The sequence below is a fragment of the Trichechus manatus genome, unplaced genomic scaffold (assembly GCF_000243295.1).
Source record: "Trichechus manatus latirostris isolate Lorelei unplaced genomic scaffold, TriManLat1.0 scaffold00030, whole genome shotgun sequence".
NCBI lineage: Eukaryota > Metazoa > Chordata > Mammalia > Sirenia > Trichechidae > Trichechus > Trichechus manatus.
In genome coordinates this window covers 2,854,565-2,881,407 of record NW_004443966.1, presented here as the reverse complement: position 1 = coordinate 2,881,407, position 26,843 = coordinate 2,854,565, and the positions used below count along the sequence as shown (strand labels likewise).

General features: G+C 40.5%; 1 protein-coding gene across 7 annotated transcripts in view; it reads right to left on the bottom strand.

Annotated features, from left to right (window-relative positions):
* Nucleotides 1-26,843, bottom strand: part of TCF12 (transcription factor 12) — a 357,906-nt gene that overhangs the window by 80,395 nt on the left and 250,668 nt on the right. For 6 of the 7 annotated variants that reach the window (XM_004374600.2, XM_004374599.2, XM_023729662.1 and 3 more), the window contains 2 exons: nt 14,935-15,070; nt 7,312-7,364 (listed from right to left, as the gene is read on the bottom strand). In XM_004374600.2, the coding sequence (XP_004374657.1) occupies nt 7,312-7,364; nt 14,935-15,070 (189 nt within the window). Of the gene's footprint in view, nt 1-7,311; nt 7,365-14,934; nt 15,071-26,843 lie in introns of those variants that run through there. The other variant, XM_023729666.1, reaches the window with a different exon arrangement.

Here is a 26,843-nt window from a genome sequence, read left to right as displayed (position 1 = left end):
TAGGAAGCCATTCTGGAATTTGTCTGGGTGTTTACTTTCTGGGAAGTATTTCCCATGATAAAATTTCTAGCATCTTGCTTCTTTCTTCAGAATCCTGTATCTTCTGCAGCATATAAAACAAAATGATCCATGTTTGGAAACACTAATGCCAAGTTGAGAAATAAGGAAGAAAGAACAGAAAAAGAAATTTCTCTCCATCTGAGAAACAATGATAAAAATAAAGTTAGAAATAAACTACAGACTCTGGATAGTTTCAAAAATGAAAATAATTAGAAGGAGTTCCAAGAAGCAGAATCTGGTTCAATGAGTTCTCTCTCCTTTTGTAGGTTCCTTTTCTGAAAGAAAATGTTTTCTGAACAGCAACAGCAGCTACAATTTACCAAGCACCCAGCAAACCCCAAGCACACACATTACACACACAAGTCTAGGTAACATAGTAATATTGTTTCCTTTTACTACAATAATTATCCTGTCTTATGTTTTCAAATTTTATATGCTTTTCAACAAAATTTAGTAAAAATGAAACACTAAGTTCCTTTAAATTTTGGGGTGCACAAGAGACAGAAAGGGCCACATAAACCAGAGACTTCATCAGCCTGAGACCAGAAGAACTAGATGGTGCCCGGCTACCACAACGACCGCCCTGACAGGGAACACAACAGAGTTCCAGGTGGAGCAGGAGAAAGGTGGGGTGCAGAACTCAAATTCTAGAAAGAAGACCAGACTTAATGGTTTGATTGAGACTGGAGGGACCCCAGAAGACATGGCCCCCAGACTCTCTTTTAGCCCAGAACTAAAACCATTCCCAAGGCCAACTCTTCAGACAAAAGGTTAGACTGGACTATGGGACATAAAATGATACTCGTGAAGAGAGTGCTTCTTAGCTCAAGTAAATACATGAGACTAAATGGGCAGCTTCTGCCCAGAGGTGACATGAGAAAGCAGAGAGGGTCAGGAGCTGGTAGAATGGACACGGAAAATCCAGGAAGGAAAGGAAGAGTGTGCTGTCACAGTATAGGGAGAGCAACCAGGGTCACAAAACAATGTATGTATAAATTTTTGTATGAGAGACTAACTTGAACTGTAAACTTTTTAAAGCACAACAATAAAAAAAAGATAACAACTTAAAAGAACTACACAAATAAATAAATTTTGGGGTGCAGTGGTAGGAACTAGAAGAAATGAGGGATGTATGTTTACCGAGTATCTGCTATCTGCTAGGTCGTATCAGGCACTTAACATCCTCACAACATTGTGAGAGAAGCATTACCATCTTCTTCTACAAATCAGAAATGTGAGGTTCAGAGAACTCAAAAGCAACTTCCTCAAGGTTATAAAATCAAAAGATCAGATCAGATAAAACCCATTATCTGCTTGACTATAAACTATTACATCATCCTTCTTTCAGACAGCTGTAGGTCCTTAAACAACGAAGCAAATTAAAAATGGATTTGGTCAGTAAAAACATAAACTGGCAGGATAAACTATGTCTTAAATATATTAAGATACTTCGTTAGTAAACCAAGGTATATAATATGCTTTAGCATTAAAAATAAAAAGAAAATCGTCTCTGACATCACATTATATGGGATCTTGACCTTATGTGTGATCCTGGGCAAGTCACTTCATGTCTCTTGAATCTCGATGTCATTTGTAAAAAAAACAGACCGGAGTCCCTGGGTGGTGCAAATGGTTAACTCGATTGGAGGTTTGAGTCCACCCTGAGGCACCTGGAAGAAAGGTGATCTACTTCCAAAAAATCAGCCATCAAAACCCTATGGAGCACAATTCTACTCTGACATCCAAGGGGTCGCCATGAGTCATAGATGCCTTGATGGCAAATGGTAGTGGTAGTAAAAACAGGATATTGATTATCTCATAGAGTTTTGTGAAGGAGCCCTAGCGGTACAAAGGTTAAGCACTGGGCTGTTAACCAAAAGGCTGGCAGTATGAACCCACCCAGTGGCTCTGCAACAGAAAGACCTAGCAATCTGCTCCTGTAAAGACTACAAACTAGAAAACACTATGGGACAGATTACTACTGTCACATGGAGTCACTATGAGTCGAAATCGACTCGACAGCACCTAACAGCAACAACAGAGTTTGTGGCAGAGACTGAGATGATCCCGGTAATGGTTAACACAGGTCGTCACCCATGGAAGGCCTGCACCTCCAACAGTGACACTGAGCCTGCAAAGGTGCTGACACATATATTGGAAACGTTCCATTTCTTGTACAAATTACTAAAAACAAACAAACAAAAACTGCCCCCAAACCCTACCCAGTGCTTCACAATTCTCTTAAATTTCTATCTTGGTTACAATCTGATACAGACGAAAAACAGCTGGTGTACATACATGTAAAGAACGAAGATTAGAACTGGTGGTTAGAGAAACGGAGGAGAGGCTCAGGAACCCCATAAAGGAAAGAAAACACCCTGTAAAGTCAAAGTACTGTCCATGCCTTTGGAAAGACTCCCAGACAACCTTAACAATTACACGTCTGTGATCATCTACTGCCCAAGACACTGGAGCCTTTATCCACAGACTGCTATGACAGTTTACCCCTTTTCAGATCTGGACTGCTCTTATGCATTCTTCAATCACCCTCCTGGACAGGAGAGTGGGTCTGCTACAGGAAAACTACAGAGGTCGCATTTGGTATAGAAAGGAACCCGAAAGTAATGCTGTACTTCCGACTGTGGCCTGAATATGCGTTTATTTTTTATACCCCAAGCTTTCTGCCTGTCTGGTCTGTTCCCCCTCTTCTCTAACATGAACTGCCACTCATCTTTGCAGACACGGCCCAAAGTCAATGCCTCCTGAAGCCACTGGTACTTCCCAAGGCAGGGGTAGTTCTACTTACCCTGTGTTACGAGAGCAGCTGCAACACACTTTATCTGCTTCACTGCAACATAATTATCTGTATGCCTGATTCTCATACTAGATGGTAACTTCCTTGAAGGCATTGATGGTGTATGTTTGAATACTTAATGTCCTGCAAAAGACCTCTTTAAGGTGTTAAAAAGCAAAGATATCACTTTAGGGACTGAGGTGCGCCTGACTCAAGCCACAGCATTTTCAAATCGCCTCATATGCGTGCAAAAGCTGGGCAATGAATAAGGAAGACTGAAGAAGAACTGACGCCTTTGAGTTATGGTGCTGGCGAAGAATATTGAATATACCATAGACTTCCAGAAGAACAAACAAATCTGACTTGGGAAAAGGTACAGCCAGAGTGCTTCTTGGAAGCAAGAATGGCAAGACTTTGTCTCACATACTTTAGACATGTTATCAGGAGGGACCAGTCTCTGGAGAAGGACATCATGCTTAGAAGGACATCATGGTCAGCGAAGAAGAGGAAGACCCTCAACGAGATGGACCGACACAGTGGTTGCAACAATGGGCTCAAACATAACAACGATCATGAGGATGGTGCAGGACTGGGCAGTGTTTCGTTTTGTTGTACACAGGGTTGCTCTGAGTCTGAATCGACTTGACAGCACCTAACAACAACAACAGCATCATTCTACTGTGGTTGCTAAACAAGTCCACTCTGTCCCATACTTCGGCCTGTCTAGAGAAGCAAGTAGAGGATCCTGTGTGCTTAAGAACACCACTGCTTCATCAGGAGGAAGGAAGTTATGCTTACTATGCTTTCCAGTTACGTACTAAGCACATGAGTTTTAAAACCATCAGTACATAGCATTTTGGACCTGAAAAGAAGCTGAAAGGCTGACTAGTTCAAGGTCATACAATCAAGCAGTAACTGAGCCAGGAAGATCTGAGCAGACCATTCCCTTAGTCTCACTGACCATGCTGCTCTGATGATGTTCAACATACCCTCACCCATAGACATAAGTCAGCATTCACTTGTTCTGTGGAGAAACACAGGATCTGAGGTTTGTACTTACACTTGTTTATATATCATGTTGTTGTTAGGTGCTGTCAAGTCGGTTACAGCTCAGAGAGACCCTATGTATGACAGAACAAAACACTGCCCAGTCCTACGCCATCTTCACAATCGCTGTTATGCTTGAGCCCATTATTGCAGCCACTGTGTCAGTCCATCTCATTGACGGTCTTCCTTTTTTTCGCTGATCCTCTACTTTACCAAGCGTGATGTCTTTCTCCAGGGACTGATCCCCCCTGATAATATGTCTAAAATATGTGAGATGTAGTCTTGCCATTCTTGCTTCTAAGGAGCATTCCAGTTGTACTTCTTCCAAGACAGATTTGTTCATTCTTTTGGCAGTCCATGGTATATTCAATATTCTTCGCCAATGTCATAATTCAAAGGCATCAATTCTTCTCCAGTCTTCCTTATTCATTGTCCAGCTTTCACATGCATATGAGGTGAATTAAAACACTATGGCTTGGGTCAGGCGACCTTAGTCTTCAAGGCGACATCTTTGCTTTTTAACACTTTAAAGATGTCTTTTATATATCATGGTTTACAAAAAAAAAAAAAAAAAAAAAGGGTCTCTAACCAATGCTCTATGGTAAATTATACAGATTGTCAGCGCTTTGCATGTTAAGTAACCCTATTATTTTTTTGTAGCAGTTTCACTTAGCTCTTTTACGGTTTCTTTAGTAAAGGTAAATTAAAGATAGATCAAACAGGCATCAAACTGTGAAATGAGATATTACCGTCAAGTTTCTAGTTTGGTTTAGGAAGAATAATATTCAAATTATCATGAAATAAGATATATATAGTCTATTTTCATTTTTATGCCCCACTTTTTATAATCCACACTGTCAAAAGTTCTGTAAAGTGTATACTTTTCAACAAAGCATTTAAATAGAAACCTACAGTTTAACTTCAGACATTGAGAAGGTAAGCAGTGTAACTACAAGTGCTCTCGGAAGTGAATTATTTTGCTATTATTTATCAAAGTATTTGTTTTTTAAGTTTTTTTTTCCTCTTAAGAATTTGCAGTATCAATCCAAGATTTAACTTAAAATATACTTTCAATCAATTAAAATGCATTTACTATTTACATATTTTTAATGACATTTAATATGTTTTAAATACTATTTTCACCTGTATTGGTTTCAAAGCAGTATGACCATGTTTGATGCAGATGTTAAACACAGAACTGAAGACTCTGAATTCTATCCTGTTTAAATACCTAATGAATCCAAAACTAACTTAGCCAGTAAAATATAATATACAAGGAGGCTTGCAAAATTTCCTAGTGGTTCTCAAAGAAATCAAAGTTTAGCCGGGATTCAGCGCCTTTCCCTTTCTCTGTGGCTCATCTGGACATCTGAGACAACATAGAACATTAGCTCCAAGTATGGAGCCCTGGTGGCACAGCGGTTAAGTGCCTGACTGTTAACCTAAAGGTCAGTGGTTCGAACCCACCAGCTGCTCCACGGGAGAAAAATGTGGCAGTCTGCTTCCGTAAACATTTACAGCCTTAGAAACCCTATAGGGGTAGTTCTACTCTGTCCTATAGGTTCACTATGAGTTGGAATCGACCAGATGGCAACGGGTTAACGGGTTACCTCCAAGTAGTGAACGCCGTTATGATTACAATGGTAAGGAACACCGATGACCCCCCGTGTCTATTCTCTTTCCAGGCTGCTCTGACCATTTTGCTCTTTTCTTTTTCTTCACTTTAAAAGTGAAAGAACTATGAAACACTGAATATTGTTTTTTAAATTCATGTCAGGCACGGAGAAAGCAGATGAATTTTTCATTTACTAATCTGATTTTTTTTTACCTGCGTGGTTCTACTACATATTCATATGTAATTTAACTTTTATTACTCTCACAGAATTATAGTAATAAATTACAAGAAAATTGTACTGTTACATGTTTTAGCAGCTCTGTCAGTTTTAATATGGTTTCTGTTAATCTAGCAGAAATCATCTGTTATACTGTTGAACCACCTACCCTGGCACAGCACACAACTGTTAAAATGTAAATTGCCCAACTATTTTTAGCTGCTGCTGAAAAAAAAAAAAAAATTCCGGTCTTCGGGAATAATGATTTGAGGCATTGTGTTCATTTTGTTTATCAAGCAGCTATTCAGCCTCTAGTGGGCCCGAGTGCTTAGGCAAGCAAAAGCTTTTAAGAACGCCTGCAGCTGCAATCCAACCTTCCAGGTAGGCTGCAGGTTCAGAGCACAGCTGCCCTAAGCTGCATAAAACTCGGATCCATCTGGAACTGAGTTTCAAAGAGGATTTCAAATTCGAGTTTTCATGTATCACACGGAAGAGAAGGCAGGGAGGAACACAGGAAAGGAGAGAAGTAAACAACCAAAAAGATGTTCTCTCTCCTTCAGCCTCAAAAAATGAAGCCCAGACCCATGCCGCTGTCTCGATGACTCCGTGCCAGCCCGGATATTCCACTCAGTCTGCGCTAGGATGAGCTGTGACTCACCCAGCAGCACCTGCGCCCATGTGTTAAGCACCACCAAATACAAGCTCAGCACCATTTACACAACAAAGGGATGTACCCTACGAGGCACAGGGGCCTCAGTCCAACAGCCTCCTCCTCATTTGTTCTAAGCAAAGGGAAAGGAGGGAAAAAATCTCGCCTCCTTGCACCAGAGATTTTTAAACGGTGGGTAGATTTATGATGCAGGTTCATTTACAAACACTTTTACTTCTTTAAGGAATAAAAACAATCTACAGCAATAGATTATCACGGTCATTAATGACTCTTCCACCAAACCTTTCCACCCTCTTTCATCAAAGCTCTTTATTCTCAAAGGATACATTTTTGAGCAAAGGGGGATCAACAAACTAGTTGCTTGAAAGCTTTCCTGATGCTAGGCTGAAGTTAGGAAAGGCTTAATGAAGGCTTTAAAATCCACAAGGGCTTCACAATGAACATCTGACTTGGTGATTTATGCATATTAATAACCTCAGTCCTACTGAGGCAAGCTGCGCCAAACATGTCCTCCGAATCTTAATGTCTTCAGCTCCATTGGGATTATTACAAATGTAAATTTCTAAGATTCTCAGCTATTAATCTCTGTCTGTGATCCTGTTCAGCAACATAATGACTAATTAAACATCAAAAGACCTGTATAGGAGATCTTCTTTGACAGCTACTAGCCCAGTCCTCTTCCCAAGAGGGGAATTCAAATGACAGGGACATGCGGTAAGAGCACAGAGTAAGCTACAAATCACTGCAGAGAAATCTAAAATCCTAACATTAAATGTGGATTCATCTCAATCAATGATTCCGTTAAGCAGCAAACAGTTACTGTGTAAAGTGTGTCTTTGGCACCAATCGAATAAATGCTGAACGCCGGAAATCAGATTGTTTACCACCAAGTTAAAAAGGGTACTTACAGAAGAAGGCAAACCAGGAGGCACCTTTCTGACTTTCTTTGCTTGCAAAGGATCTGCACATGGAAAACAATACACTTCATCAGTATATTATATAAGATCAGACTTCAGATGGGCTGGGAAGAATTTTACCTCCTAGTGCCTGCATTGTTTTCCAGTGCAAAACAGTGCTCCTAATGAAGCGAGGCATTCAGAAATGGTCACACAGCCCGTACGTTTGGGGAGATAATAGCAAACAAGGAAAACAAAAATGAGAACAACAAACCAATGAGCATGTATGAGGGAAGGGAAGTTTCATTTCTTAAGTTTCCCTGCTAACCAAAAGGTTGGCAGTTCGAATTCACCAGACACTCCTCAGAAACCCTGTGAGGCAGTTCTACTCTGTCCTATAGGGTGGCTATGAGACGGAATCAATTCCATGGCAACCAGTTTGGTTTTCTTTTGCTAAGTTCCTGCTATTTGCCATAGGGTCGCTATGAGTTGGAATCAACATGAAGGCAGTGGGTTTTATACCAGGCAGTTTACATCATTTATCTCTGTTTCATTTGCAGAAGGGGCATTTGGTGCAACAGGTCACATTAAGAATGTAACTCCTTAACAGAGACACAAACGTAGTGTCTGTAACACGCTGAGAATCATGGCAGAGACACGCTACACACGCTGTTAACTAGGGGCACGGTCTTACCCGATGTCAACAGTGTATCTGTAAGAATATTTACTTTACTGATGTGTAGTTAAGACTACAACTTTAGCACAAATGATCGTACAATTTATCCTTAAATATAAATTTACTCCCAAGGAAGACCCAGATAGTGGAAGTATATTTCTAATACACAAGTGATTTATTAATATAAATGAAAGCATGAGTATTTTCATAATGCCCAACCAGCCTCACTTGGTATTTTCATTTTACTTAGCTTTAAAATTTAAGACTTGGCCATCTTATTTTTTTATTTATTGTAAAATAAAAGTAACAAGCACAGCTTTCCAATCTCATATGAACAATGGATTAAATTCCGGCTTTCAGGGGTTCACGTTAGGAAGACAGAACATATGAGAAAGCTGACGTATTTTAAAAACTGTAAAAATGACAATTAAGCAAGCACGATATTTTCCTGGGCCATAAACTGTACGACACAGTAAGACACGCGGTTGTATAAGAAAGGATGAAACCGTTTAAATTTGGGCTGGGAATCCTCTGCAGTGAATATCCCAAGAGGCTGCAAAGCTAAAAAGGCAACTTTATAAGTAGCATGTGGAAAAATTTCACACAAATAAAAAGGAGAAAAAGCATTCACTAGCATCTCTGTCCCTACCCCAGAGGCAGCCTATATTTCCTTAAAACAAAATATGCCAAAGATAAACAACATCTGGCACACTCTGTATTTGTGAAACTTAAAGGCAAAATGTTTGTTCTTTGTGAGGTTTTTCTACAACTCAACTCTTCACAACCAACACAGCATCTCTTACCCAAAAGCCACACTCCTTATACAACAGTCAACGGAAGTGTTCCGAGGGGCGATGGATCGCTTTTATATGGCCTTTCTCGCCATGGTCTTGTAACTCCCACCGAAGGATGAGGTGGCAGCAGGGGCAGACTATCCAATAGGCATGGGAAGCACGGTGCTTACTGTGCTAATGAGATCATTTGTAGTGAACAATTTCACATTTTTGATGTGGTGAAACCCATGTGAAATTGTTCACCACAGATTAGAAAGTAAGCACAAGTAAGCTCATGCTTGCCTTACTTACTGGGTCATCCATCCCTGTCAGGGATTGTAAATTTGAAAAGAGGCTTTGACTCTGTAGGAAGGTGCTATGGGGTTGGGAGACAGACAGATGCCAGCCATACCCAGAGGCAGAATCTTTGATGTGGTGAAAAAATGTGAAATTGTTCACTACAGATGACCTGGTAAGCGAGGTAACCACCATGCTTACACCGCATATTGAATAATCCACTCCTGGATGGGACTATGCAAATAAGGTATATGGAACCCTAACAAGGGGATTGGTCAGCTTTACCATCCTGCTAGGCTTAAAAAGAGCCGATCCCAGAGCAGGGGGTGTGGGGGCTCACTATCAAGAAAGAAGAGCTGGCAGTGGAACGCATCCTTTGGACTCAGGATCCCTGCATGAGAACCTCCTAGACCCAGGAGACAGAGAGATAGCTGCAACACCGGAGAAGGGGAGATGGTGAGAAGCAGCAGCAGAAAAAGGGCAGGAGAGGCAACAGAAGCAGGACACCGGCAGGAGATGGTGTGGTGAGCTCCCCAGCCCATGAAGCAGAGTGAGAAAGCTGAGGACCTTTGGGCAAGAGGCTTCCTGGCAGAGTGAGATGCCTCTGGGCACCTACTGGTAGAGCTAAAGAGCTTTGTAACACTTGCCCAAGGCAGAGGGCAAGAGGCCAGGCAGAGGCGCCGAGGGCCAGAGAGAGGCCTACCTGTGGGCATGGCTGAGAAGAGGCTGTCCTGACTGAAGAACTGTATCCTGAGTCCTACCTAATCCTGAATTATAACTTGTTACTTCCTAATAAACCCTATAACTGTGAGTATGGTCTGTGAGTTGTGTAGCCATTGCAACAAATTATCAAACCCAGCAGAGAAGTAGAGAGTGCCCTGGGAGGGACGGCTGGTGTCAAAATTGGTAAAAAGGTTGGAGGGTGGAGGTAGGGCTGGCATCCACCTCAAAGGAACCAGCTTTGGGCTCTTCATGCTGATCTAGATTCTCCTCCCTCCCCCACAACACCGTTAAGTTAAACGAGGAGGTTGGACGACATTGCCGCCATGCCATTTTTACAGCTGGCATTAGGAATGGGATTTGCTGCAACGGCTCCAGACTCATGGAAGCATGGGACTTTGTCAGAGAAAGAACGAAGGGGCCTGGGAAGTGAAACTTTTGATTCTTAGGTGGTTACTTTGGTTGTTGTTACCAGTAATAGCTGAAAGAAAAGAGATGTTATGCTGCAGCTGAGGGGAGAAAAGCCGCATCTGGAGTGGCTCGGGGCAAAAGCCGAGCTGGTTAAACAAGATGACTGAGAGGGATCCAGGATCCTCTGGTTCCACCCAGGCAGAGGCCAAGGCCATACGCATATGAATGGCAAGAGTCAGAAGATGAAACTGGAATGTTTTAAAAAGGGTTATGTGTTTATTTGAATGTTTCTCCTACCTAGTGTTATAGAACAGACCTACATGTATGATGGAAATGAACACTGGGTAGTATAGATTACAGAGAGCATGTAACTCCACCTCCAGCCGATGCTTGATTGGATACATTAAAAGGGGAACTGGGATGTGCTCCAAAGAAACACAGGCTGTTGATTTGAACGCAGTAGCCCTGTGTATAAAATATCGGGAGCTTAGGTCAAAAACCTGAGCCCCGCCCAGGACGTGAACTTTGCATTTGAAAAGACATGCAAACCTACCCGGAACTGCTGGGAGAGGAGGAAATTCGCATTTGAAGGAAAGATCTGGGGGCGCAGGAAGGGAGGAATGGCTGTTTTGCTTTTTGAATTTTGAGCAAGGGGTGTGTTTTTGGATGCACTGAGGCAGGAAAAGTCAGCGCCCATCAGAAGTCCCTTCTAGGGTTGGAAGTTAAAGGGAGCTGGTTAGTAGACATCCCCATTGAACAGAGTCCTCTTTTCCTGACAAGCCTGGGGAGGAGAGGGTAAGGGAAGATGCTGATATATGATTCAGTTGTGAATGTTGATTGTTAACAGGGTTAATTGTGATTATAAAAACAGTAATTGTAGAAGCAATTAGAGTCGACTTAAGGGGAAGGCACTGCTGGACCAGAGTACAGTGGCCAAACCTAAATCCCTTAAAGGTTCTGCTATGCTGATACCTCAAAAGGTTCAGGGCAAGGGAATAATCTTCTCTCAGTTAAATTTTATCTGACACCAGAAAGGGTGAAGCCGAGAAGACTTTTGGAGAATGTGCCCAGATCAGATGGGCACCTGCAGCAGACCTGAATGGCCAGTACCTGAGTAACCCCACCCTGTGAGGACTCTTTGTCCTCCTGAAGGTCTAACGGTTAACGACTGGTTTGGACTGGTAAAATGACTGGGAGGGGAAAGTTATCCTCCAAGTAGGAAAGAACCATGGCTAGAAAGCCAGGGGGTGGCCTGAGGTGTGATGGATCACTTTTATATGGCATTTCTCACCATTGTCTTATAACTCCCACCAAATGATTTAGTAGAACTATCCAAATAAGGTATATGGAACCCTAACAAGCGGACTGGTCTGTTTTGCCATCCTGCTAGGCTTAAAAGAGAGCCAATCCCACAGCAAGGGGGGATCTTACTGCCAAGAAAGAAGAGCTAGGAGTGAAGTACATCCTTTGGACCTGGGATCCCTCCGCTGAGAACCTCCCAGACCCAGGAGACAGACAGAAAGAGCAGTAACACCTGAGATGGTGACCCAGGGCGAGAAGCAGCAGTAGAGGCTGCAGAACCAAGAGAATGGCAGGAGACGGTGTGGTTGGCTTCCAAGCCCACAGAGCGAGAAAGCTAAGCACCTTCAAGGAAAAGGTTTGCTGGCTGAGTGATGTGCCTCTGGGCACTTACTGGTGGAGCTAAAGAGCTTTGTAACACTTGTCGGAGCAGGGCAGAGGCTAGGCTGAGGGGCCGAGGGCCAGAGAGAGGCCTGCCGGCAGGCACAGCTGAGAAGAGGCTGTCCTGATTGAAGAACTGTATCCTGGGTTCTTCCTGTTCCTTAGTTATAACTTGTTACTTCCCTAATAAACCCTATTAACTGTAAGTATGGTCTGTGAGTTCTGTGTAGCCATTGCAATGATTTAGTGAACTCAGCAGAGAAGTACAGAGTGCCGTGGAAGGGATGGCTGGTAAAAAGGTAAAAAGGTTGGAGGGTGGAGGTATGTTTGGCATCCACCTCATAGGAATCAGCTTTGGGCTACTGATGCTGATCTTGTTTCTCCTCCCTTCACCCCTTGTGAAGTTAGACAGGAGGTCGGAGGACACTGCCATCATGCCATTTTCAGATGTTTCTATTAGCTTGGAATCCATCACTCTATTTTGTAGAAGATGTTGCTACTTACTTTGGGCCAGTTCTTCCCAGGTGAGCGAACAGAAATGTTTCTGTTGTATTTTTCATCTCTATCATCAACTGCCACTATAAAATTGTATGCATAATGTCTGATTTAAAATAATGAGCCTGGAATTCACAGTTCACTTCTGGGAGGCTTCAAAGGATAGTAGTTAAAAGACTAATCTGGCTGGGTTCAAACTTCAACTCCATCCTATAAACGGTGTGCGAGCTTGGGCAAGTTACTCAACCTCTTTGAGCTTCAGTATGTAAAAAGGGGGATAACACCTCCTGGAGTTACTGTGATGAAGATAATACATGAAAGACACCCAGGGCCTTGCCTACCACAGAGTGACACATAATAAATTTTAGCCATTACTACTAGGTTCATATAAATTCTGTGGCAAAACAGAAATTGGATAGTTACTGTTTTGCAGAATGTTTATTTCCTAAATTATCTACACAGCTTCAGAAGATGCTGGGGTTGGTGTAGATGATCTCTAAAGTCTTTTTAATCTTGAGATTTTATGAAAAATTGCAATGCCAAGAAAGAGCAGCTAAGACTGAGGGATAACACTGAAGAATGAAATCATAATCCACTAAGTGGTATTTAGTCAGGTGGGCCTTCCTGAGCCACCATATAATAGTGTGATCTTGGCTAAATTATTTCGCTTCTCTGAGTCTTGGTTTCCTCATGGGTACCATGAGGTTAGTATTACGACCTCAGAGAGTTTTTGTGAAGATGTAGTGTGTACAGTACCTGGCACGGAGGAGACTCTTGATTAACTGAAGAAGACGTAACCTTTAATTTATAGAACATCTGAGTTTTCACTCTGGGTTTCTATGAAACCCACCCTTTCCTTTTTGTAGTTATTCTAATAGTTCATTTTCCCCCTACGTGAACCTTTAGTAATAAGAGTATCGGTCTATAGTAGTGCATTTTGTCACAGTAAGTGCTCACACAGCATACTAACAAGATTTTTTTCATAAATGACATTGATACATCTCCACTCAAATGAATGTCCCTAGCCTGACTAACTCATCTGGTCGGAAACAAGAGTGGAGATGGAGAAACGGCATTTTACAATTTATCATTTCTTTAATAACAAAAAATACACTGGTGTAAGTCATCCGGGCTCACTCAACAGGACACACACTAAATCATTCACAATACCGAAAGCCAGCCACGTCTCATCAGTGCTCTCTACGCTGGACGCGGAGATCCATCATTAGGCCACTTTATGCCTCAAGCGTACCCTAGACCCAGAGACTTGGAATATTTCACCAACATACAGGTTTGACAGAAGGTAGATACATAAACTAGAGGCAGTCAACAAGTATCTGTGGAGTGAATTATGGCGTGTTTTCTTTTGGTGGGCAATATGTATTGTAGAAGCAGGCCTGTCCTTCATATAAATGCACTTTACAACTTTAATTTTCTCAGATAAAGGATTTGCTGGTAGAAATCATCAAAAATTCCCATTAGGATTAGGAAACAGACTCTACCCGAGGTTTGCTGTAAGGAGCAACACAAAACAGATCGGCCTCGTGAGGCTACGTGTAAGACACAAAAGAAGGAAGCCATGGAAAACCGGGGGCTGACCGTCTAACGTGTACAGTGTTTCTTCTGAGGCGAGGTTTTGGAACCACACAGAGCGGACGGTTGCCTAACACTGTGGACGTCCTAAAAGCCACTGATCTGTACCCTTGTTAGCTTCATGTCATGTAAATTTTACCGCAGTAAAAAAGTGAGGGAGTAAAAACAATTAATATGCTAAGAACACTGGACTTACAGGCAGGAAATCTTACATAAACTTTACCCTGGGTAAACCATCTATAAACTCTATGAACATGTCCACTCTTGAGCTTTAGTCTTCTGTTAAATCTAGGATTACATCCACTGACTAACGAGGCTACTGTATTGATGAAATCAGAATGTATATACAACTGCTTTGTAAACTCGGCATTATATAAATTTTAATCAAAAATAAGATTTTAATTTTTTTAATATAACAAATTTTTTATTATAAGAGGTAAAACTGGTTAAGTTCCGTTTTTCACTATTTATAGCAAAACCTGTGAAAGCGGGAACCTGTGTAAGGTGGAAACTTGTCAGAGAAGGAAAATGCAAACATTTTCCACTAAAACGAGGGACAGAAAAGTGGTCAAAGTGGTGAAAGATGGAAAACCTGCGAGATCAGGAAAGACAAGTCAGTCCCGGCAAGTTCCGGATCTCACAGGTTTTACTATACTTCCGCTTAGATTGAGGACCAGACAAGGGTATTAAACTGTTTGTCTGAAACTTGTTAAAATTATGGCATGGGGACTGAAGGCACCAGAATAATCAACCAAAATTACTCATGACCCAATCTTTAATAAAAAATTTATGATGAATGTGTAAAAGTGAAAATTTTGATAATTTATTAAATATCTAATGGATATGTTATTTTTATGCAGCTAAATCCCAACACCAACAACATGATACTCAAGAAACCAAGTTTCCTCTAATTAAAAGCACCACCAGAAGCAAGGGGAAAACCAGAAACAAAATTTGTAGCATTGGTGTTGCTGCTCATAAGGTACTCACCAAGTGCTGTAGAGTCGTGGAGCGGTCTTCTTCTGGAACTGGTGGCAGAGAATGAATAGTATGGCGTCCCAGGTTTTCCTGAAGAAGACAGCTGTGCTGGGCTCCCAAGCCCTAGATCTTGTCTCAGGAGACTAGACTATAAAACAAGGCCAATGAAAAAGTTAACTTCCCGCTGATACTGACCCAAACCTGACAATTTCATCACTTCTGAATTATTGATAATACCTTCAACAATACCTTGAACTTAAGCATCCAATACAGATTTGTTCAATTGAGTTAAATAAGACCATTTGCTTAGGCCAATATTTTCTCTTTTTTCCCAACCTTCATTATCAACTGCAATAATTATGTTGATCCACACAATCTTAGGGTTGAGAGACACTTTAGTTAATATGTAGTTCCACGTTTAATGCATGAATCTCCTCTAGAATATTTTTGAAAACTGGTCACCCAGCCTTTGCTGGAATGCTTTTATGACGACACAAGGCAGCTGATTCTCTTCTTTTTTCCTTTTTGGATAGGTCTCATGGTTTGAAGATGGCCAGTATTTCCAAGGTCAGCCACGCTCGTTTTCTTCAACTGAGTCTCATGACCTGGGGTCAGTGACCTCCTCACAATCCCTTGACAGTGTCCTCTGGAGTTTCTTTTCTTACGTTTTTCAAAGTCTCTCAGAAAACAGAGAGCCTGAAATGGAGGCCAGTGCCCCAGATGTGTCCTGATGAGTGCGGTTTTCAACATTCAAACAACCTACTTCTGTTTGCTCATACTCAGAGGCTAAGGGTGACCACACCCTGTGACCCTTTAGTTTTTCTCACGTGCTGCTATTAAGCCATGTCCCTCCCACGTTGACCTCGTTCAGCTCGTGCTTTCTGGTCTCAAGTACGAGACTTAACATTTATCTCTGAAAAATTTCATCTTGTTTTATTTGGTCCATAATAATCATCCATTCCTATCTTTTTAAGATTCTGGTCTGTCTGCTAGCCCTTCTGGTGTCTGAGCTTCAAAAATGTGATTAAAAAACAAACAAACAAACAAAAAACACAAGGATGACAAGCCTGAGAGAGCCCAGAGGAATGCCACAGGGACGACATCAGACGTTGTCAAGTGCTTCGTTGACATCCAGAGTCAGAAGCCCTGACCTACTAACCTAGCACCTCTATCATGAATGAGATTAGTCTAGCAGAATCTGGCTCCAAGCTTTCTGGTAGGTGAAGCAGAGAGACCACATTGGCTTGAAAGACAGGAGGGGGAAAGACCTCAATCAGAAAGTTACCGAGTACATTTGAGACTATGCCCTTAAGTGGGAACAACAGATTCCTCTCAACATGTACTGTCATCCTCCCACCTATACTTAATATCCCTTACTGCCATCACCAGGAGCCCAGGTGGCATGGTGGTTAAACAGACCGACTGCTAACTGAAAGGCTGACGGTTCCAAACCACCATCCGCTCCGTGAGAGAAAGACTTGGCAGTCTCCTTCTGAAAGATTTACAGCCTCAGAAGCCCTAGGGGGCAGTTCCACTCTGTCCTACAGGGTCGCCATGAGTCAGGATGGACTCCCACTGCCGTCACCCACTCTTAGTTTCCTGTCTGCCAGCGAGTATCGTAAAGGTACTGAGAAATAAACCGCAGTTCCACTCGGAAAGGGCAGCAACCATGGTAGCCCAGTCCCTGCCTCAAACTTAACAGGTAAGAAAAACTCCCATTTCAGTTTATTACACTACCTAATGGTTTTCAATGATTTTTTGATGCTTTGGTTTGTTTTTTTTTTTAAATTAAGGTGAAGTCCACATAAGATTAACCATTTTAAGGAGTACAAAAAAAAAAAACCAAACACAAAACTGTTGCCATTGAGTCGAACTCCGACTCAAAGTGTGCAAGTCAGTGGCCATCTGCACGTGCACAATGCTGTGCAGCCATCACCGCTATCAAGTTCCCAAACATTTCCATCACCCAAAAAGGAAAAGCCTAGACCCATTAAGCAGTCATTCCCCACTCCTCCCTTCCCCAGACCCTGGCCACCATCAATGTGCTTTCTGTCTCTGTGGATGTATGCATTCTAGACATTTCATATAAATAGAATCATACAACATGTGACCTTTTCTTCCTGGCTTCTTCACTCAGCATAATGTTCATGGGGTTCCTCCACACTGAAGCATGTGTCGGTACTTCACTCCTTCCTAGGGCATAATGATCACCCATTGTCTGGCGACACCACAGTTGGTTTATCCACTCATCAGTTGATAGATATTTGAGTTGTTTCTGCTATTTGGTGAATGATGCTGCTGTGACCATTTGTGTACAAGCATTTGTGTGAATACTTGCTTTCAGGGTGAGTCCTTAGGAGTGACTTTGCTGTAAACGGTTAACATGCTTGGCTGCTAACCGAAGGGTTGGAGGTTTCAGTCCACCCAAAGGCACCTAAGAAGAAAGGTCTGGGGATCTACTTAGAAAAAAAAAAAAAAAAATCAGCCACTGAAAACCCTATGGAGCACAGCCGTACTTACAGGGTTACCATGAGTCAGAGCGCACTAGGTTGAACATCTTTTGATGTGGGTATTGGCCAATTATACATCTTCTTTGGAGAAATGTCTATTCATGTTCTTCGACCATTTCTAAAGGTTTTCCGTTGTTGTTGAAGTTATGAGTTCTTTATGTATTCTGGACATTAGCGCCTTATCAGATATATTTTCTCGAATTCTCTAGGTTGTCTTTTCACTTTCTTCATAATCTCCTCTGATGCACGAAAGTTTTTAATTTTGACAAAGTCTAATTTATCTATTTTTTTCTTTTGCTGCTCATGCTTTTGGTGTCATATCTAAGAATTCATTGCCAAATCTAAGGTTATGAAGATTTGCTATGTTTTCTTCTAAGAGTTTTACAGTTTTAGCTCTTATATTTATGCCATTGATTTATTTTTAGTTAATTTATGTATATGGTGAAAGGTAGGGATCCAACTTCATTCTCTTGCAAGTAGAGATCAAGCTATCCCAGCAGCATTTGTTTCAGACTATTCTCTTGCCAATGAATGGTCTTGGCACACTCTTCCAAAATTGACTGGCCATCAGTACTGTCGGGCTACCAGGGGCCCCTTGCAATTCCACATAAATTTGAGGATCAGCTTTTCCATTTTTGCAAAAAAAGCCCCTGGAATTCTGAAAGAGGTTGCATTGAATCTGTAGACTGCTTTGAACTAGTACTGCCGTCTTAACAATATTAAGTCTTTCAATCTATGAATGTGAGATGTCTTTCCACTAATTTAAGTCTTCTTCATTTCAGAAATGTTTTGTAGTTTCTAGTGTACAAGTCTTACAACCTCCTTGGTTAAATTTATTTCTAGGTATTGTAAGCTTTTGGATACTATGTTAATGGAATTGTTTTCTAATTTCTTTTTGGATTGTTCCCTGGTAGTGTACAGAAATACAACTAATTTTTGTTAGTTGATATATTCTGCAACTTTCCTGAATTCATTTATTGTTGTTGTTAGGTGCTGTTGAGTTGATTCTGACTCATAGCAACCCTACGTACAACAGAATGAAACACTGCCTGGTCCTGTGCCGTCCTCACAATCGTTGTTATGCTTAAGTCCATTGCTGCAGCCACTGTGTCAATCCATCTCACTGACCCTCTACCTTACCAAGTATGATGGCCTTCTCCAGAGACTGATCCCTCCTGACAACATGTCCAAAATATGTGAGATGTAGTCTTGCCATCCTTGCTTCTAAGGAGCATTCTGGTTGTACTTCTTCCAAGACAGATTTGTTCATTCTTTTGGCAGTCTATGGTACATTCATTATTCTTCTCCAACACCACAATTCAAAGGCGTCAATTCTTCTTCGGTCTTGCTTATTCAGTGTCCAGCTTTCACATGCATATGAGGCAACTGAAAACACCATGGCTTGGGTCAGGTGCACCTTAGTCTTTAAGGTGGGTCAGGCACACCTTAGTTTTCAAGGTGACATCTTTGTTTTTCAACGCTTTTAAGAGGTCTTTTGCAGCAGATTTGCCCAATGCAATGTGTCTTTTGATTTCCTGACTGCTATTTCCATGAGTGTTGATTGTGGATCCAAGTAAGATGAAATCCTTGACAACTTCAATCTTTTCTCCGTACATCATGATGTTGCTTACTGGTCCAGTTGTGAGGATTTTTGTTTTCTTTATGTTGAAGAGTAATCCATGCTGAAGGCTGTGATCTCTGATCTTTATCAGTAAGTGCTTCAAGTCCTATTCACCTTCAGCATGCAAGGTTGTGTCACCTGCATACTGCAGGTTGTTAACGAGTCTTCCTCCAAACCTGACACCACTTTCTTCTTCATATAGTCCAGCTTCTCAGATTATCTGCTCAGCATACAGATTGAACAGGTATGGTGAAAGGATACAACCCTGATGCACACCCTTCTTGACTTTAAAGCACGCAGTATCCCCTTGTTCTGTTCGAACGACTGCCTCTTGATCTGTGTACAGGCTCCTCATGAGTACAATTAAGTGTCCTGGAATTCCCATTCTTTGCAATATTATCCATAATTTGTTATGATCCACACAGTCGAATGTCTTTGCATAGTCAATAAAACACAGTAAACATCTTGGCATTCTCTGATTTCAGCCAAGATCCATCTGACATCAGCAATGATATCCCTCATTCCATGTCCTCTTCTAAATCTGGCTTGAATTTCTGGCAGTTCCCTGTAGATATACTGCTACAGCTGCATTTGAATGATCTTCAGCAAAATTTTACTTGCGTGTGGTATTAATGATATTGTTCGATAATTTCCACATTCAGTTGGATCACCTTTCTTGGGAATAGGCATAAATATAGATCTCTTCCAGTCGGTTGGCCAGGTAGCTGTCTTCCAAATTTCTTGGCATAGATGAGTGAGCACTTCCAGTGCTGCATCCATTTGTTGAAACATCTCAACTGGTATTCTGTCAATTCCTGGAGTCTTATATTTCGCCAATGCCCTCAGTGCAACTTGGACTGCTTCCTTCAGTACCGTCAGTTCTTGATCATATGCTATCTCCTGAAATGGTTAAATGTCGACCAGTTCTTTTTGGTATAGTGACTCTGTGTATTCCTTCCAACTTCTTTCGATGCATCCTGCGTCGTTTAATATTTTCCCTGTAGAATCCTTCAGTATTGCAACTAGAGGCTTGAATTTTTAATTCAGTTCTTTCAGCTTGAGAAATGCCGAGCATGTTCTTCCCTTTCGGTTTTCTATCTCTAGGACTTTGCACATTTCATTATAATACTGTCTTCGTCATCTAGTACTGCTATAACAGAAATACCACAAGTGGATGGCTTTAACAAAGAGAAGTTTATTCTCTCACAGTCCAGCAGGCTACAAGTCTAAATTCAGGGCATCAGCTCCAAGAGAAGGCTTTCTCTCTCTGTCGGCTCTGGAGGAAGGTCCTTGTGATGCATCGGTCTTCCCTTGGTCTGGGAGCATCTCAGTGCAGGAACCTCAGGTCCAAAGGAAGCGCTCTGCTCCCGGCACTGTTTTCTTGGTGGTATGAGGTTCCCATGTCTCTCTGCTTGCTTCTCTCTTTTATATCTCAAAAGAGATTGGCTTAAGACACTATCTAATCTTGTAGACCTCATCAGTATAACTGCCGCTAATCCATCTTATTACATCATAGTGATAGAGTTTACAACACCTAAGGAAATCACATCAGATTACAAAATGGTACACAATCATACAATAATGACCCAGCCAAGTTGACAGATATTTTTGAGGGACACAATTCAATACGTGACAAATACTTTACTTTGTCTTCTCAAGCTGCCCTTTGAAATCTTCTGTTCAACTCTTTTACTTCATCATTTCTTTCATTCGCTTTAGCTACTCTACATTAAAGAGCAAGTTTCAGAGTCTCTTCTGACATCCATTTTGGTCTTTTCTTTCTTTCCTGTCTTTTTAATGGCCTCCTGCTTTTTTCATGTATGATGTCCTTGATGTCATTCCACAGTTTGTCTGGTCTTGGGTCATTAGTGTTCAACGCATCAAATCTACTCCTGAGATGGTCTCTAAATTCAGGTGGGATATATTCAAGGTTGTACTTTGGCTCTCGTGGACTTGTTCTAATTTTCTTCAGCTTCAACTTAAACTTGCATATGAGCAATTGATGGTCGGTTCTGCAGTTGGCCCCTGGCCTTGTTCTGACTGATGATATTGAGCTTTACCACTGTTTCTTCCAGTGTATTCCATTTGGCGAGGTCCACGTGTATAGTCACCATTTATGTTGGTGAAAAAAGGTATTTTCAATGAAGAAGTCATTGGTCTTGCAAAATTCTATTATGTGATCTCTGGCATTGTTTCTATCACCGAGGCCGTATTTTCCAACTACCGATCCTTTTTCATTTCCAACTTTCACATTCCAATCACTAGGAATTATCAATGCATCCTGGTTGTGAGTTCAGTCAATTTCAGACTGCAGGAGCTGGTAAAAATCTTGAATTTATCTTCATCTTTGGCCTTAGTAGTTGGTGCGGAAATGTGAATAATGGTCATATTGACTGGTCTTCCTTGTAGGCATATGGATATTATTCTATCACTGACAGCAATGTACTTCAGGATAGATCCTAAAATGTTCTTTTTGATGAAGCATGCAACGCCATTCCTCTTCAAGTTGTCATTCCTAGTAGACCAATATGATTGTCCAATTTGAAATGGCCAAAACCAGTCCTTTTCAGCTCACTAAGGCCTAGGATATCTATCTTTATGCGTTCCACTTCATTTTTGACAACGTCCAATTTTCCTAGATTCATACTTCGTACATTCCACATTCCAATTATTAATGGATGTTTTCAGCTGTTTCTTCTCATTTTGAGTTGTGCCCCATCAGCATACGAAGGTCTCAAAAGCTTGACTCCATCCATGTCATTAAGGTCAACTCTACTTTGAGGAGGCAGCTCTTCCCCAATCATATTTTGAGGGCCTTCCAAGCTGAGGGGCTCATCTTCCGGCACTGTATCAGACAATGTTCTGCTGCAATTCATAAGGTTTTCACTGGCTAATTCTTTTCAGAAGCAGACTGCCGGGTCCTTCTCCCTAGTCTTAGTCTTGAAGCTCAGCTGAAACCTGTCCACCATAGGTGACCCTGCTGTTATTTGAATACCAGTGGCATAGCTTCAAGCATCACAGCAACATGCAAGCCCCCACAGTACGACAAATTGACAGATGCGTGGTGGAAATTCATTTATTAGGTCTAATAAATTGTGAACTCTTTAAGATTTCTATACATAAGATCATGTCAACTGTGAATAGGTTTACTTCTTCCTTGCTGTTCTGGATACCTTTCATTTCTTTTTCTGGCCTATTTGCTCTGGCTAGAACTTTCAGCATAATGTTGAACAGAATTATCAAAAACAGGCATCCTTGTCTTATTCTTGATCTCAGAAAGACTTTCAGTTTTCACCACTGAGTATCATGTTAACTGAGTTTTTTGTCAATGCCTTTCATCATGTTGAGGAATCTATCTTCTATTCCTAGTGTGACAAGGGTTTTGTTGTTTTTTTTTAAATCATGAAAAGGTTAAATTTTGTCAAATTCCTTTTCTACATCAAGTGAGATGATCATGTGGTTTTCTTCCTCCCCTTCATTCTATTAATTTAGTGTATTACACTGATTGATTTTCATGCGTTGAACCACCTTTGCATTTCTAGGATAAACCTCATTTGGTTATGGTGTATACTCACTTTAATATGCCGCTGGAATTTGCTTGCTAGTATTGTCTTGAAGATTTTTGCATCTGTATTCATAAGGGATGTTGGTCTGTAGTTTTATTTTCTTGTGATGTCCTTGTCTGGCTTTGGCATCATGGTAATGTTGGCTCATAGAATGAGTTAGGAAGTATTCCCTCCTCTTCAGTTTTTTGGGAAGAGTTTGAGGAGAACTGGTGTTATTTCTTCTTTAAATGACTGACCGAATTCACCAGTAAAGCCATCTGGTCTTGAGATTTTCTTGGTTGGAAGGTTTTTGATTACTGATTCAGTCACTTTGCTTTTTATTGGTCTGTTCATATTTGCTACGTCTTCTTGGATCAGTTTTGGTAATGTTTGTGTTTCTAGGAATTTGTCCGTATCATCTAGAATACCTAATAAGCCGGCGTACAACTGTTCATACAGTTTTCTTATAATTCTTTTTATTTCTGTACAGTTGGTAGTAATGCCCCTACTTTCATTTCTGATTTTAATAATTTGAGTCTTCACTCTTTTTTCCTTAATCAAATTAGCTAGAGATTTGTCAATTTTGTTGATGTTTTCTAAGAGCCAAATTTTGGTTTTGTCAATTGTCTCTCTCTCTTTTTTTTTTAATTCTCTAATTTATTTCCACCCTAATCTTTACTACTTCCTTTCTTTTGCTAGCTTAGGGTTTAGTTTGCTCTTCTCTCTCTAGTTCTTTAAGGTATAAAGTTAGAATATTGCTTTCATTGTTCTTCTTTAATGTAGGTGTTTATACATTTCCTTCTAAGGACTGTTTTTTCTGCATCCCATAAGTTTTGGTATGCTGTGTTTTCATTTTAATTTGATGTTTCAGTTTTTTTTAAAGCTATCAGCAGGGCTGGAGAACACATAAAACAATCAATGCATTAAACCAGCAAAGGCCATTGTATGTTTCAGAAATGCTCATAATTCAATGCACAATTTTCAGGTTCTTCAAAAGGTAAATTCTTTTTTGTAAAGAGATGATACATTCCTTCATAAAGGAGAAAAGCAGGGAAAAGAGGGTTTCAATTACCAGACAATGTGATATGTACATTAAAAGACTACATAATATCAATGTTATTATTTAGCATTAATTGCACAAATTTCAACATATACAAGGCAGATTGGGAGAGAAGGCTGTGATTATCAGACATAAAACAGAAAGAGTCCTCTTAAGATAATAATCTCAGGAGAAATGATAAAAGTGCAGAACACCCAATATAAATGTGAACAACACACATACATGTGTTTTATTTATACAATAAACCATTAGTGATGCATCTCTTGATGATGTTATCAGTATGAGTGGTGTGAACCAGGAATCAAGTCGCCCTCAGATGTTATACTGAATTTTCATTGTCCCATCTATTTTGTTTCTTTTCTTTTTTTTTTTTTGCCTGTGCTAGGCACACTCAACATTCCTCAAATATCAAGATTAGAATATGGCTCACAGTACGCAAGATGGAACATATTATTACCACATGCTTGAGTGCAGGGGTCATGTATCTTGAAGTGTTCCTTCAAACATCAGTGTCTTTGGCAGGATGCTCCCTGCTCAGTGCAAAACTAACTTCCTTAGATCTCACGTTCCGAAGCACCTGTATACATTACTCCATCTGCCTTTTCTCACATAGAAGGCACATACGAAACTGCTCATTCTGCACACACAGTCAAATACATGGGAGGAGATGGGCGTCCACGTCTCTTAACAGTGCCCCTTACCACACTTCCCAGCATATAAATTCTCGCGGTACAGAAAATGATGATTTATACCAAGGGTTGGCAAACCAGGGCCTGTAGGCCCAAAAAGGCCTGTTTTTGTAAGCACTTCTATTGGAACACAGTTTATGTGCTGGCTATGGTTGTTCTGGTACTATAACGGAAAAACTGAGTAGTTACAACAGAAACTGTATGGTCTGTAAAGCCTGAAATACTTACTCTTGGGCCCTTTTTAGAAAATGCTTGTTGGCTCGTCATCTAATACTTCAATGGAGGGACAAAAGATTGAGTTCAGAGGATGGTGAAGAAGTCTGTCTGCTTAAGTAATAAAGTGAAGATAAACTTTCAGATGTGTAAAATTTAGCCACTGAGTTATTTTTTCAAAGTTGAATAACAGTCATAATAAAGACTAACAAGACCAACAGAGGCATGAAAAAGTATAAATTGATGAACTGGAAAGTACATTTTTTTAAATTCCTAAAAGTAGATTGAATGTCTATACAAATTCTGAGGCCCTGAAAACAGCACCAATGGGCTCTGGAGTTAGCTACCCTGAGCTGAAATCCTGACTGTAAGATCTCGGGCAAGTTACTTAACATCAACAAGCCTGTTTCCTTTTTTGTAAATGGGTGCACGGTTATTGGCCTTAGTTAAAACAACTAAAGTCACTGTTTAATTTTCCTGGTTTCCTCATAGATCGCCACATTCTAAATATCACAAAAGAATGAAAACAAGACACATGACATTTTTATTCACTGTTTCTTGGGCACAAACTCTTTGTCCTAAGTAAGTGACCTGAGGTTTCAGGAGACTTTGTCTGTGCTGACAAGGCTGGGTTACAAATCCCAATGGCTATGATAAGATAGGATGTTGTAAATAGGAAAGAGAACAGGGGCAGAAGTGACAGACCCCTAGAGAGAAAGTTGACAATTAGAGACTAAATCCAAAGAAGGGTGTGACAGATTCAAGCTGTATCAATCCAGACCAAGAATAAATTAAAAAAACAAAGTCAGCTTATATTCAAATGATCCAGCAGAAATACGTTTGTGTATATGAACATATACAGCATACACACAAACATACAGACATGTATACACACACGTACATGTTGAATAAAAAAAAAAGAGAATGCATGTGAGCACGTGTGCAAATGTGGTAAAGTGTCAACTGATGAATCTTCATGAAGAGCTCCTGGATGTTCATTGGGCTATTCTTTCATCTTTGCTGCGGGTTTGAAATTTTTCAACACCAAAAGTAGGAGAAAAGAATACTGAGGACCTAGCCGTGCACTTTCAAATGTACCATCTCTGTTAATAATTACACATATTACATGAAGTATTATATAAGTATTATATAGATTATATATATATATTATACAAATAGTAAGTAGTGGAACGCTAATTTGAATCCAGGTCTGTTTAGAAAGCTCCCTCTTCAATACAACAAGACTTCCACAATAGGATAGGAACCTAGTTACCATTTGTAAGATTATTAACTTGAAAGATATAATAATGATTATAATTCTAAGTTGATGACCTACAAATGAATTTTTGAATTGCAGTCCTAAGGCTGAGTAGCCTACAGAACATTTAAGATTCTGCATATATTCATGGAATAAAGGAAAATGAACTTTTTAGGAAAAAAGCTTACTTATTACCGATTTTAGTGTTGATAAACCTTTCTCTTTACTATAGACAAACATGGAGATGTAGTTAGGAAATATCCTGTCTTCTTGCTCCACAGTGGGCGTTAATGCCAACAAAGATACAGACGCTGTACTTCACGCAGTTGTCCTACTCATAGCAATAACCATTTGCACCTGCTTCGTCTGTGGCATGATCTATATGATCAGGCAAAGTCAATCTAGGAGAAATTCTATCTTTATAAGAACAAAAGATCATATTTCATTCTGTTAACTAAAATGAATTGCTCAGCACTGTCGGAAATACAAAAGAAGCTTAAGACAAGGTTTTCTCCACAAGAATCTGACAACCTGGAAAACAATACACACGAAACCGATGGAAAATCTGACTGAAAAAAAAAAAAAAAAGGCTAAATTATAGAAGCCCCAACATTTTGATACTCAACAATTAAGAAAATCGTATCTTTTTTTGCTTATTTGATTCTTCAAACATTTTTGGTAGCACTGAAGCACACATTGTAAACTATTTTCTTTTTCTTCTCCTGAAATAAAATTAGGTATCAGTTTATATTATTGATCTTTCTGTCTACCTAAGACAAATGAGAAGCACTATTGATCACCACCAATCTTGTCCTGGAGGTGTCTCAGGCAACAAGAAGACATAAACATCCCAGTGGATATGGAACTAGGCAAAGCAGCTTCATTCCGCTGAGGCTGGCTTATTCCAGGCAGAATTAGTATTCTGAAGGGAGACAGCACTCATTTCTCAATACATTTTTAGGAAAGAATCTTTTTATACTCCTCTAGAACCTCATCTGTGAAACACATATCTAATTAATGAAGAA